The sequence below is a fragment of the Camelus bactrianus genome, chromosome 5, assembly GCF_048773025.1.
Source record: "Camelus bactrianus isolate YW-2024 breed Bactrian camel chromosome 5, ASM4877302v1, whole genome shotgun sequence".
Classification (NCBI taxonomy): Eukaryota; Metazoa; Chordata; class Mammalia; order Artiodactyla; family Camelidae; genus Camelus; species Camelus bactrianus.
In genome coordinates, this window is record NC_133543.1 from 24,927,331 (window position 1) to 24,941,280 (window position 13,950).

At 37.7% G+C, this 13,950-nt stretch overlaps 1 protein-coding gene across 6 annotated transcripts in view; it reads right to left on the reverse strand.

The window, feature by feature from the left end:
- ZRANB3 (zinc finger RANBP2-type containing 3) overlaps positions 1–13,950 on the reverse strand; it is a 216,722-nt gene that overhangs the window by 188,337 nt on the left and 14,435 nt on the right. For 4 of the 6 annotated variants that reach the window (XM_045508866.2, XM_045508865.2, XM_074363564.1 and 1 more), the window contains one exon: positions 3,458–3,625. In XM_045508866.2, the coding sequence (XP_045364822.2) occupies positions 3,458–3,618 (161 nt within the window). In that variant the 5' untranslated portion in view covers positions 3,619–3,625. Of the gene's footprint in view, positions 1–3,457; positions 3,626–13,950 lie in introns of those variants that run through there. The other 2 variants (XM_045508868.2, XM_045508867.2) reach the window with 2 other exon arrangements.

Sequence of the window (13,950 nt, forward strand, 5' to 3'; positions counted from 1 at the left end):
AATGATAAGAAAAAGGCAGGCAGCAACTTTATAGAAAAACGAATAAGACATGGATATCCAACAAAAGAGGATATCCAACTGGCTAATAAGAATATGAAAAGGTGTTAAATTTCATTTGTCATCAGAAAAATGTAAATGAAAATTCAATGGATACCACTATATACCCACCAGAATACCTAAAATGTACTTAAAGATAAGCAATATGAAGTATTGGTGAGGACGTGGAACAACTGGAAATCTTACACACTGTTGATACAAGCATAAAATGGTACATCCACTTTGAAAAATGTTTGACTAAGTTATAAGTTGAATTGTGTCCTCCAAAATTCATATGTTGAAATCTTACCACCAATCATCTCAGAATGTGACTTGATTTGGAAACACGGTCTTGCCAACGTAATCAGTGAAAATCAGGTCATTAGGTGTGCCCAAATCCAGTATGACTGATGTCCTTATAAAAAGGGAATTATTTTGACACAGAGGGAAGATGACATGCAAAGACACTGGAAGAAGATAGCCATCTAGAAGCCAAGGAGAGAGACCTGGAATAGAGCCTTCCCCCACATCCCCAAGAAAGAGCCAACACCTTGATTTTGGAATTCTAGCCTTCAGAACTGTGAGACAATAAATTTTGGTTGTTTAACCCACCCAGTTATGGTACTTCATTATGACAGCCCTGGCAAACTCATACAGGCAGCATTTATTTAGTAGAGTATATGCATATCCATGACTCAACAATTCTTCCGATAAATGCGCAACAGAAATGTGTATATATGTTTACCAAAAGATTTGTGTAAGAATGTTCACAGTACTGTTATTTGTAAGAGCCCCAAACTAGAAAAAATCCAACTGCTCATCAACAGTAGAGTAAATAAATAAATTATGGTATTATTTACACAATGGAATTTTATATAGCAACGAGAATGAACCAATTAGAACTATATGCAACACTATGGAAGGATCTCACAAGGATGTTGAGTCAAAGAAGTATATGTGAATAATTATAATGATATAGTTGAACATGTTAAAGTAATCTGTCCTGTGAGACATCATGGTATTACCTTTGGAAAGGAGGGAGGCAGTAGTGATTGGGAGGGGGCAAAAAGAAGGTTTTTGGAATGTGGGTGATGTTCTATTTCTTAATTTTGATGATGACTATACTGTGAAAAATCTTCAAGTTGTATGCTTATCATCTACACACTTTTTTCCATGTATGTTATACATCATTTTTAACAAGTCCTCTAAAAACTAAATAGGTGAGTTAACAGATCAGGACAGCTGAATCATAAACTGTAAAAGAGATCTTTAAAAACAGCCATAATGTAGCAAAAATAGACACAGAAAATAAGAGATATTAATGGAAGCATAGGATAAAGTGAAAAGGTCAAGAATGAGTCTAATTGGAATTGCAGAAGATAACAAAAAGAATGGGTGAGAATCAATATTTGAAGAGTAAGAATTTTCCAGAATCAAGATGACACAAATTCCAGATTTAAAATGTACAGTAATCCCAAGCAGAATAAACAAAAAGAAAACCATATAGAATAAATTATAGTGAAACCACAGAACTCCAAAGACAGAAAACTTAAAAATCAGATACAGATAAAATACTGTGGAGGGTGTAGAGAAAAGGGGACCCTCCTATACTGTTGGTGGGAATGTAGTTTAGTGTAGCGATTATGGAAAACAGTACGGAGACTCCTTAAAAAATTAAAAATAGACTTACCACATATCCAGCAATACCATTCCTGGGCATATATCTGAAGGAAACTATTCTGCAGAGACACCTGCATCCACCCCAATGTTCAGAGTAGCACTATTTACAATAGCCAAGACATGGAAGCAACCCAAATGTCCATCGAAAGATGAATGGATAAAGAAGTTGTGGTATATATACACAATGGAATACTACTCAGCCATAAAAAAGAATTAAATAATACGATTTGCACTAACATGAGTGGATCTAGACATTATAATACTAAGTGAAGTAAGCTAGAAAGAGAAAGACAAATACCATATATCACTTACACATGGCATCTTAAAACAAAAAGACAAATGAACTTATTTACAAAACAGAAACAGACTCACATAGAAAACAAACTTATGGTTATCAGGGGGGCAGAGAGAGTGGGGACAGAAAAAATGGAGAGTTTGAGATTTGCAGACACTAACTAGTATATATCAAATAGGTAAACAACAAGGTCCTACTGTTGAACAGGGAACTATATTCAATATCTTGTATTAGCTTATAATGAAAAAGCACAGGAAATGGCATATATATATATATATGTGTATATACATATACATATAACTGAATCACTATGCTTTACACCAGAAACTAACATAACATTGTAAACTGACTATACTTCAATTTAAAAATAATAAATAAATAATAAAATCAGATACAATAAAAAGATGATCAACAAAGGAATGAAAATTACAGATTCCATTTGTTTTGGAAAATTTTTCAACTCACAGAGAAGCCAAAAAAGAGTAATACAATGAACACACTTATACCACACAAATGTTAATATTAACATGCTGTTAATATTTTGAATAACCCAAAGGTTCCCCAAACATATACATGTCCTTCCCTTTTGGGAAAATGTAGAAAGTAGGCTGTAGATAGCAGGATTCTAAATCCCAAAATTCTTTATCATGTATTTCCCAGGAACAAGAACATTCTTCTACTCAACTACAACACCACTACCACATCTAAGATAATCAACATCCACTCAACAATATCACTCTAACAGAGTCCAGATAAAATTTTCCCCACTAACCCAAAAATGTCCTCTAAAACTTTTCTTTTTACTTATCCAGGATCTAACAAGGTTTATGGACAAGTTTCAGATGTTCTAGCTCTTAGGTCTCTCTCAATTTAGAACATTCTCACCACTTCCCTTGGTTTTTCATGACATTTAATCATTTAAAGAGATCAGGTCAGTTGTTCTGAAAAAATGACCCACATGTTGAACTCATTTGACTGTCTCCTCGTGATTATCAGGTCAAGCATTTCCAGGAAGAACACCACTCAGGAATGTTGTATACCTCTTGTGTATCACATTATACCTGTAGCTGTACCGCTGTTGGCAATACGAAACTTGACCATTTTGTGTAATTTTTCCCTTTGTAATCAGTAAGTCACTTGAAGGGGTAACATTTTGAGACTTGGGAGCACACTTTTAAAGGCAACTATGAAAGCCAGAAGACAGTAGAATACAACCTTCAGAGGGCTAAGAAAAAATTGGTTATTAAAGTAGAGCTGTAATGCCAACTAAAATATCTTTCAAGAATGCAGGCAAAATAAGACATATCCTGAAATTATCTCATGATCCAGTAAAAAGAAATTAATGAGAAGACTATGCATACACAAAAAGAATTTTTTCAGAGTGTTGTTTTTCATACACTTGCTAGGGAGTTAACATCTTAGCATGTCTAGAAGAAAGTACCTTACCTGCCATCTCTTCTGAGGGCAAATGTGATGCCATCTTTCTGGAAAGGAAGCAGCTTTGCTCTTAGTTTGTCAGGCAAAAAATCCAGCTGTTTGCAAGATTCACTTGTCAAACAAGCAACCTGAGGTGTAAGAGGCTTTCTTATGTTATGACCTTTGGGCATGATGATCCTAAAAACAAAAAATAAATCACAAGACAGAGAGGTAGGTGAAATAGATATTACTAGGTGTATTAGAGAATTAAACATAAATAATAATATTAAAATACTTATCAGTAGCCTTGATATATGGTCTACATAGATACTACCTGGTTGAATCATGTGTCCAGAATAAGCTATTACGAAAATTCAAAGTACTGAGTCCAAAAGCAATTATTTAATGCAATTCCCAGAAACTAGCATTCTCTATTTCATTTGTATTTCTAATTGAGCCATAATGTAGCCACATCCCTGTTTTAAGTAATAAATGTATTATTGAAAAGTTATGGGGGAAGGGTATAACTCAGTGGTAGAGTGCATGTCTAGCATGCATGAAGTCCTGGGTTCAAGCCCCAGAACCCCCATTTAAAAAAAAAGAAAAAAGAAAAGTTATAAATCAACTAGATCTTTATAAAGTAAATAATTTTTTAATTAAGAGATGTATTTATTATAGAAAGATGAATCCTTTTATAATTAATCCTTTCATAGGATTATATTTTCGTATTATAGTAGATATATTTATATAGTAGATATAATAAGGGAAAATTGCACTTTAAAAAAATAAAATGCAAAGACATTAACTCCAAATTTGAAATAATTAAATTAGCTCATTATTAAATGAGATATTTTTAAATATTAAAATGACTTCTTGAGATGGAGAAGATGGCGGAGTAGAAGGACGCTCGCAGGTCACCCTCTCCACAAATACACCAAGACCCACATCTACAGAACCACTCAGCCAACCAGAGCACCTGTGGAACTCCGACAGAACATCGCCCTCTTCAAAAGATAAAGATGCCAAAAATCTGGTAGGAGAAAAGGAAAAAAGAAAGAACAAAAGGCAAAGCAGCGCGGGACGGGTCCCGCGGGGAGGGAGCGGCAAAGGAGGACTGGCGCTCGCTCGCTGGGTCTCCCCTCTCCAACTGAGAGGCCAGCTGGACGGAGGGGGAGCCTCCGAGGCTCGGATCTGTACAGAGCAGCCCTTGACTAACAGAACTAAGTTAAACGGGCACAGAGCGTCCCCCCGACACCCAGCCTGAGACGCGGGCCGGCAGCCGCGGGCAAGGCCAGGCTGCACAAGCCGGGCAGAGGACGGAAGTGGCTGCACGGAGGCAGCCCCGGGGGAACGCAAGGGGTTGCGCGCCGTGGCTGTGGGCGCACAGGGCAGAACAACCTGGGCCCTCCATAAAACAGCAAGGTTGATGTGCTCTCGGGGGAAGGGTGCACACCCCCATCTCTGAAAACCTGCGGAAGTTTTCGGGGGAAGAGAGGCGGGGCTCAGGCACAGCCGCCATATCCTCCACGCTGAGCACTCAGGCGGGGGCGGGGGCGAAACCTGCATCCACACCAAAGGGCTTAGCAGCCTCAAAGGCCAGACTGAGACTGGCCTGCAGCCCGGGGCAGATAGGATCCTTCCATCCTGGTCCCTCAGAGAACTTGCTCCACAAAGACAAACAAGGAGATGGGTTCTGGCTCGGAGCAGGGACAGGGCTGTCCCTCGGTCTACCCCGAGCCCACCTGCGGAGCGCCGACCAGGGCGAACGGCGCAGCCGCACAGAGAGCGGAGCTACCGGCGGCGCAGGTAGAGGGAGAGCGCCCCCCCCCCCGCCGCCTTTCAGGCAGGAACACAGCCCCTGACCGAGGTGCTGGGAGGGGGCACGACCCGCCCTCCTACCCGGCCAGTCTGCAACATCTGACTGCGGCATCCGGAGGGGCAGCGACCCGCCCGCCCACAGCAGAGAGCTGCACCTGACCCAGTGTTGGGAGGAGGCGCGATCTGCTTGCCGACAGGTGCTGGGAGCAGCACAGAAGAGGGCGCCAACGGAGGTCCTCTGAAAACAGCAAGTTGAGCTTCCAAAACAGGACGAAGACAGAAAGACTTCACATTAAAAGCACACAGACTCCAGGAGAACACCGACAACCCCCCCCCTTTTTTTAATCTGTTTTTACCTGTTCTATTTTCTATTACTCTCTTAATCTGTACTTCTTAATTCATTTCTATTTCTCTTCGGTTTTGATGTCCTGCTATTGATTAGACACAGGTTTCAAATACATCTATTCTCCCCCCCCCCCTTTTTTTGTAAAGGTTTTAAAAGGACGTCTCAACCCGATTAATACTCTGCTTCAACTCACTCTTCTATTATTCATTATACACTGTTTTCAAACCCTCTTTCTCCCTTCTTTTAAAATTCTTTCTCTCTCTCTCTTATTTTTTTTTCTTTTTTTCCTAAGTTTTATTCCTAAATAGGCATCAGATAGATAAAATCCTTAAGGACCAAAATAAACAACTGATACTCCATAAACCACAGTGCCAAAGAGGTATGAGCAAGATGAAGAAGCAGAAAAACCTTTCCCAATTAAAAGAACAAGAGAAATCCCCTGAAAGAAAGATCAACGAAATAGACATCGATAGCCTACTAGATCAAGATTTCAAAAAAGGAGTGATCGAATTGCTGAAGGAATTAAAAGAGATAGTGTTTAGAGATATAAAATATGTCAAAAATGAAATTGAAGCTATAAAGAAGAGCCAAGTAGAATGGGTAAACTCATTGACAGAGATGAGGAATGATCTGATAGCTGTGCAAAGCCGACTAGATAATGCAGAGGAACGAATTAGTGATCTGGAAGACAGGGCAATAGAAAGCACCCATTCAGAAGAACTACAAGAGAAGCAAATAAAAAATAATGAAAATAGCATAAGGGACCTATGGGATAATATAAAGCGTCCCAATCTTTGCATAATAGGGGTCCCAGAAGGAGAAGAAAGATCAAAGGGGATTGAAAAGGTTTTTGAAGAAATCATGACTGAAAACTTCCCAAACTTAAAGAAGGAATCAGATCTCCAAGTACAGGAAGCTCAGAGGGTCCCAAACAGGAAGAACCCAAATAGACCCACACCAAGACATATCATAATCAAGATGGCCAGAGTCAAGGATAAAGAAATGATTCTAAAGGCAGCAAGAGAAAAACAAAGAGTAAGTTACAAGGGAACCCCCATAAGGCTCTCAGCTAATTTCTCTACACAAACACTACAGGCCAGAAGGGAGTGGCAAGATATATTCAAAGCCCTGAATGAAAAAAAGATGCAGCCTAGGATCCTTTATCCAGCAAGGCTATCCTTGAGGATAGAAGGAGAAATAGTTTCACAGACAAAAAAAAAAGCTGCAGGAGTTTAGCAACACTAAACCCATGCTAAAAGAAATATTGAAAGGGCTATTCTAAATAGAAAAGCAGCAGGATGCTACAGAAATGAGAAACACACAACTGGAAAGGTGATAACTCATGAATTACAAATAAAGTAAACATGAAATTATAAAAGAAGACATATAAATCACTGAGAGTGGGAGAGGGAGGCAGGGAAATATAGAATATTTTTTTCTTTCTTTTTTAAATTTTTTTAACAGTAGGATGGGTTTGAGATCATGTTACTATCAGTTTAATAAAAACAGTTATAGTAATGGGTTGGTAGATTTACAAAAAAGGGTAACCACAAGCCAAAAATTTACAAAGGAGTCACAAAAATTAAATAAAATCCATGATAATACAAAGGAAAATTACCAAACCACAAAAGGAAGAAGAAAGGAACAAAGAGGATATACCAATTCAACTGCAAAGATAAGTTCAAAATGGCAATAAACATACATCTATCATTAATTACTGTAAATGTTAATGGACTAAATGCTCCAGTCAAAAGACACAGAGTGGCAGACTGGATAATAAAGCAAGAACCTTCAATATGCTGCATACAAGAGACCCACTTTAGGGAGAAGGACACATATAGATTGAAAGTGAAAGGATGGAAAAGGATATTCCATGCAAATGGAAAAGCCAAAAAAAGCAGGTGTTGCAGTACTGATTTCAGACAAAATAGACTTTAAAACAAAGGCCATAAAGAAAGATAAAGAAGGACATTTTATAATGATTAAAGGAGTGATACAAGATGAGGATATTACACTCGTTAATATATATGCACCCAATATAGGAGCACCTAAGTACATACAAGAATTACTAACAGAGATAAAGGGGGATATTGATGGGAATACAATCATAGTTGGAGATTTTAACACTGCATTAACATCACTAGACAGATCTTCCAGACAGAAAATAAACAAGGCAACAGAGAAATTAAATACTACAATAGAAAAACTAGATTTGCTGGGTATTTTCAGAGCATTACACCCCCCAAAAATAGGATATACATTCTTTTCAAGTGCACATGGAACATTTTCCAGGATCGATCATGTACTTGGGCACAAAAGAAACCTCAACAATTTTAAGAAGATAGAAATTATCTCAAGCATCTTTACTGACCACAATGCCATGAAACTGGAAATCAACAACAGAGAAACAAAGGAGAAAAAAAGGAAAGCATGGAGATTAAACAATATGTTTTTGAAAAAACAATGGATCAATGAGGAAATCAAAGCTGAAATTAAAAAATACCTTGAGACAAATGATAATGAAAGCACAACCACTCAAAACCTATGGGACACAGCAAAGGCAGTGCTAAGAGGGAAGTTTATAGCGATACAGGCCTTCCTCAAAAAAGAAGAACAATCTCAAAGAAACAATTTAACCCACCACCTGAATGAATTAGAAAAAGAACAAAAAGCCCCAAAAAGCAGCAGAAGGAAGGAAATAATAAAGATCAGAGAGGAATTAAATACAATAGAGATTAACAAGACCATAGAAAAAATCAACCAAACCAAAAGCCGGTTTTTTGAAAAAGTAAATAAAATTGACAAACCTCTGGCCAAACTCACAAAGAAGAAAAAAGAGCACAAATTAGCAAAATAAGAAAGGAAAATGGAGAAATTACAACAAACAAAATAGAAATACAGAATATCATACGAGAATATTATGAAAAACTATATGGAACCAAACTGGATAACCTAGAGGAGATGGACAAGTTTCTGGAAACATACTGTCCACCAAAACTGAATCAAGAAGAATCTGAACACTTCAACAATCCGATCACTAGAAAGGAAATAGAAATAGCAATTAAAAACCTCCCTACGAATAAAAGTCCAGGACCGGATGGCTTCACCGGGGAATTCTACCAAACATACAAAGAAGAACTCATACCAGTCCTTCTCAAACTCTTCCAGACGATTGAAAAGGAGGGAATACTCCCAAACTCATTCTATGAAGCCACCATCACCCTGATACCAAAACCAGGCAAAGACACTACAAAAAAAGAGAATTATAGGCCAATATCACTGATGAACATAGACGCCAAAATCCTCACCAAAATTTTAGCAAATAGAATCCAACAACACATAAAAAAGATTATACATCATGACCAAGTGGGGTTCATCCCAGGGACACAAGGCTGGTTCAACATACACAAATCAATCAGTGTAATACATCACATCAACAAGAGAAAGGACAAAAACCACATGATCATCTCAATCGATGCAGAAAAAGCATTTGATAAAATTCAACACCCATTTATGATAAAAACTCTCGCCAAAGTGGGTATAGAGGGAACATATCTCAACATAATAAAAGCTATCTATGACAAACCTACAGCCAGCATAGTACTCAACGGTGAAAAACTCAAAGCTTCCCACTAAAATCTGGGACAAGACTAGGATGCCCACTATCACCACTCCTATTCAACATAGTCCTGGAAGTCCTAGCCACAGCAGTCAGGCAAGAAAAAGAAATAAAAGGGATCCAAATTGGAAAAGAAGAGGTAAAAGTGTCATTATATGCTGATGACATGTTACTATATATAGAAAACCCTAAAAGGTCCACACAAAAGCTACTAGAGCTGATTGAAGAATTCAGCAAGGTAGCAGGTTACAAAATTAACGTTCAAAAATCAGTTGCATTTCTTTACACTAACGATAAATCAACAGAAGAAGAAAGTAAAGAAACAATCCCCTTTAAAATAGCACCCAAAGTAATAAAATATCTAGGAATAAATCTAACCAAGGAGGTGAAAGAATTATACACAGAAAACTATAAACCATTGATGAAGGAAATTAAAGAAGACTAAAAAAATGGAAAGATAGCCCATGCTCTTGGATTGGAAGAATCAATATTGCTAAAATGGTCACACTGCCCAAGGCAATCTACAGATTTAATGCAATCCCTATCAAATTACCCAGGACATATTTCACAGAACTAGAAAAAGTCATAATAAAATTCATATGGAACCATCAAAGACCTAGAATTGCTAAAGCAATACTGAAGAGAAAGAAAGAGGCTAGAGGAATAACTCTCCCAGACTTCAGACAATACTATAGAGCTACAGTCATCAAGACAGCATGGTATTGGTACCAAAACAGACATATAGACCAATGGAACAGAATAGAGAGCCCAGAAATGAACCCACAAACTTTTGGTCAACTCATCTTTGACAAAGGAGGCAAGAATATACATTGGAATAAAGACAGTCTCTTCAGCAAATGATGTTGGGAAAACTGGACAGCAGCATGTAAAACAATGAAGCTAGAACACTCCCTTACACCATATACAAAAATCAACTCAAAATGGATTAAAGACTTAAACATAAGACAAGATACAATAAACCTCCTAGAGGAAAACATAGGCAAAACATTATCTGACATACATTTCAAAAATTTTCTCCTAGAAGAAATAAAAGCAATAATAAACAAATGGGACCTAATGAAACTTACAAGCTTCTGCACAGCAAAGGAAACCATAAGTAAAACAAAAAGACAACCTACGGAATGGGAGAAAATTTTTGCAAGTGAAACCGACAAAGGCTTGATCTCCAGAATATATAAGCAGCTCATACGACTCAATAAGAAAAAAATAAACAACCCAATCCAAAAATGGGCAGAAGACCTAAACAAGCAATTCTCCATGGAAGACATACAAATGATCAAAAAGCACATGAAAAAATGCTCAATATCACTAATTATCAGAGAAATGCAAATCAAAACTACAATGAGGTATCACCTCACACCAGTCAGAATGGCCGTCATTCAAAAATCCACAAATGACAAATAATGGAGAGGCTGTGGAGAAAGGGGAACCCTCCTACACTGCTGGTGGGAATGCATTTGGTGCAGCCACTATGGAAAACAGTGTGGAGATTCCTCAAAAGACTAGGAATAGACTTACCATATGACCCAGGAATCCCACTCCTGGGCTTGTATCCAGAAGGAACCCTACTTCAGGATGACACCTGCACCCCAGTGTTCATAGCAGCACTATTTACAATAGCCAAAACATGGAAACAGCCTAAATGTCCATCAACAGGTGACTGGATAAAGAAGAGGTGGTATATTTATACAATGGAATACTACTCAGCCATAAAATCCGACAACATAATGCCATTTGCAGCAACATGGATGCTCCTCGAGAATGTCATTCTAAGTGAAGTAAGCCAGAAAGAGAAAGAAAAATACCATATGAGATCGCTCATATGTGGAATCTAAAAAACAAAAACAAAAACAAACAAACAAACAAAAACAAAGCGTAAATAAAGGACAGAAATAGACTCACAGACAGAGAATACAGACTTGTGGTTACCAGGGGGGTGGAGGGTGGGAAGGGATAGACTGGGATTTCAAAATTGTAGAATAGACTACACTGTATAGCACAGGGAAATATACACAAAATGTTATGATAACTCACAGAGAAAAAAATGTGACAATGAGTGTGTATATGTCCATGAATAACTGAAAAATTGTGCTGAACACTGGAATTTGACACAACATTGTAAAATGATTATAAATCAATAAAAAATGTTAAAAAAAAATAAAATAAAACGACTTCTTTAATCACTTGAATCCATAGCATAAACTCTGCCTGATTAGCACTTTCCTCACCAGTTTCCACAGATATAATTTTAATATTTTACCACATAAAAGTTTCCTGTATCTGTAAATTCTTGGAACTCAGCAAGAAAAAGGCCCAATTAAATCAGTGAACTCTAAAGCTTTCCTAATAACACTTTGTATTTAGATTGAAACTTTGATCTGTTTACATATAATCTTATTTCATTTTTAAAACAAATTTGCTTTCTTCCTCCATTATTTGCAGAATGATAAAACTTCAGCCTCCCTCACTCCCAAAAAAGTGATCAACCTCTGTGTCCAATGTTTAAGACTCTCAGGAATTCAGCAAGTATTTATTAATAACAAATAGGTACTACATGCTACAATCTGGAGAAACAGGAATCACATCCCTACAGAGCTTATATTCTTGAGGGAGCAACTGGAAATAAATAAACAAGAAGATTGATTATAGTATGGTACAAATGTCATGAAGGAACTTAAGAGGGTAATGGCCACTTTAGGGAGGCCGACCAGGAAAGGCCTCTCTGAGGTGATACTTGGTCTACCGTCTGAAAGGATGTGAAAGAGCAGCCAGGTTCAAAGTTGAGAGAAGAGCACTCCAGGCAGACAGCATAAGTGCAAAGACCCTGTGTTGAGGAAGGGCTTGGTGTTTTCTAGAAACAGAGAGGACAATGTGATTAAACCAAGGAAGAGTGAGACAAGCAAGAGTCAAATCACAAAAGGGTTGGTAAGTCCTTTGGACTCTACTCCAAGAATAAAGGGAAGCCAGACCAGAAGCAGGAGGGGGGTTTTCTCTTATTTACTGTGAGACCCTGGTCAGGCAGGCTCCTGGAAGTAAAATTCAGAGAAGTGTGAGGTTCTCCCAGTGACTGGGTTCCCCTGTAGTTTTAAACTCAGAATTGTCTGCACTGAGCCTCCAGCAGTTTGTCAACCCCAGTTTAGGTTTTCCTCCCCCATCACTGGTTCTCAGAGATGGTTCAGCTTGAGTTTCTACTCTGCGCTTCTACAATGTAGAAAAGGAATGGTGAGAGGGAACATCTTTACCTTGTATCTAATCTTAGTAGGAAATTTTCAAGTTTTGCATCATTAAGAATGATGTACTGCTCTGATGCATAGGACATTTCCCACAGAGGGCCCTTCTCCAAGGTGGAGAAATGTAACTAACCGACCTAAAAATACGAATAGAAAGACACTATGAGGCATTAGAGGAGAGAATAGCTTCCAGGCCAAGGCTCAAGATAGAATCCCAGAAGAAGAAATAAGTGATGAGGAGACAGGTGATTTATCTGAGAACGAGTTTAGAGGAATAATGGCAAAGATGTTCAGAGAACTCAAGAGGAGTATAGATGCACAGAGCAAAGTTTTTTAGCAAAGAGCTGAAAAATATAAAGATTGCTCAAACAGAGTTGAAGAATAAAATTACTGAAATGAATAACACACTAGAAGGAACCAAGAACAGACTAAATGCAGAAGGACGGATCAATGAGCTAGAAGACAGATGAGTGGAAATCACTACTGCAGAACAGAAAAAAGAAAGAAGAAAGAAAAGAAATGAGGATAGTTTAAGAGAACTCTGGGACAACATGAAGTGCACATATATTTGCATTACAGGGGTCCCAGAAAGAGAAGAGAGAAGGAAAGAACCCGAGAAAATAATATCCAAGACACGGAAACAACCCAAATGTCCATCAAGAATGACTAGATAAAGAAGATGTGGTACATATATATAATGGAATACTATTTAGCCATAAAAAGAATAAAATAATGCCACTGGCAGCAACATGGGTGGACCTGGAGATCATCATTCAAAGTGAATTAAGCCTGAAAGAAAAAGAAAAATGTCATATGCTATCGCTCATATGTGGACTCTTAAAAAAAAAAAAGAAAAAAAGGACACAAATGAGCTACTTATTACTTAGATGATTGATTTCTTGAATATGCGTAAACACATTTGATTGTCCTTTACGATTGGATTACTGCATTCTGTTGATTCTTATTTTGTGGTTGGTTTTATTCCTTTGATAACTATGTAAGTTTAAAAAGCTAAAGCTCTAAACTGTTCTTAGAAACAATGAACAGTACATACATGTAAATTTAAAATGGTTCTATCTCTCAAGGAGTTGCTCTTTCTAGAACAACCTTTGTTTACTGCCCCCCAAAAAAGAATGAAGGGAAGCCAATGGAGCTGTGCTGTCATATACACTATTAGCTAGATGTAGTTATTTAAATTTAACTACAATTAAAAATTCAGTTCCTTAGTTGCATCAACCGTGTTTCAAGTACCTAATGATATAGTGGCTATTATACCAAATGGTCCATATGTAGAACATTTCAGTCTTCACTGCAGGTTACTGGAGAGTTTTAAGCAGGGGAGTGACACAATCTGACTTACATTTCAAAAACTATCAGAGGAGGACAAAGTTATCAATAGAAAGATAGGGAATGAATATTCCTATAGGACCTGACCAGTCCAAAAAGTCCCCACTGTCTCAGTAGGCAACTGGATTTAGAGGTGACTTAT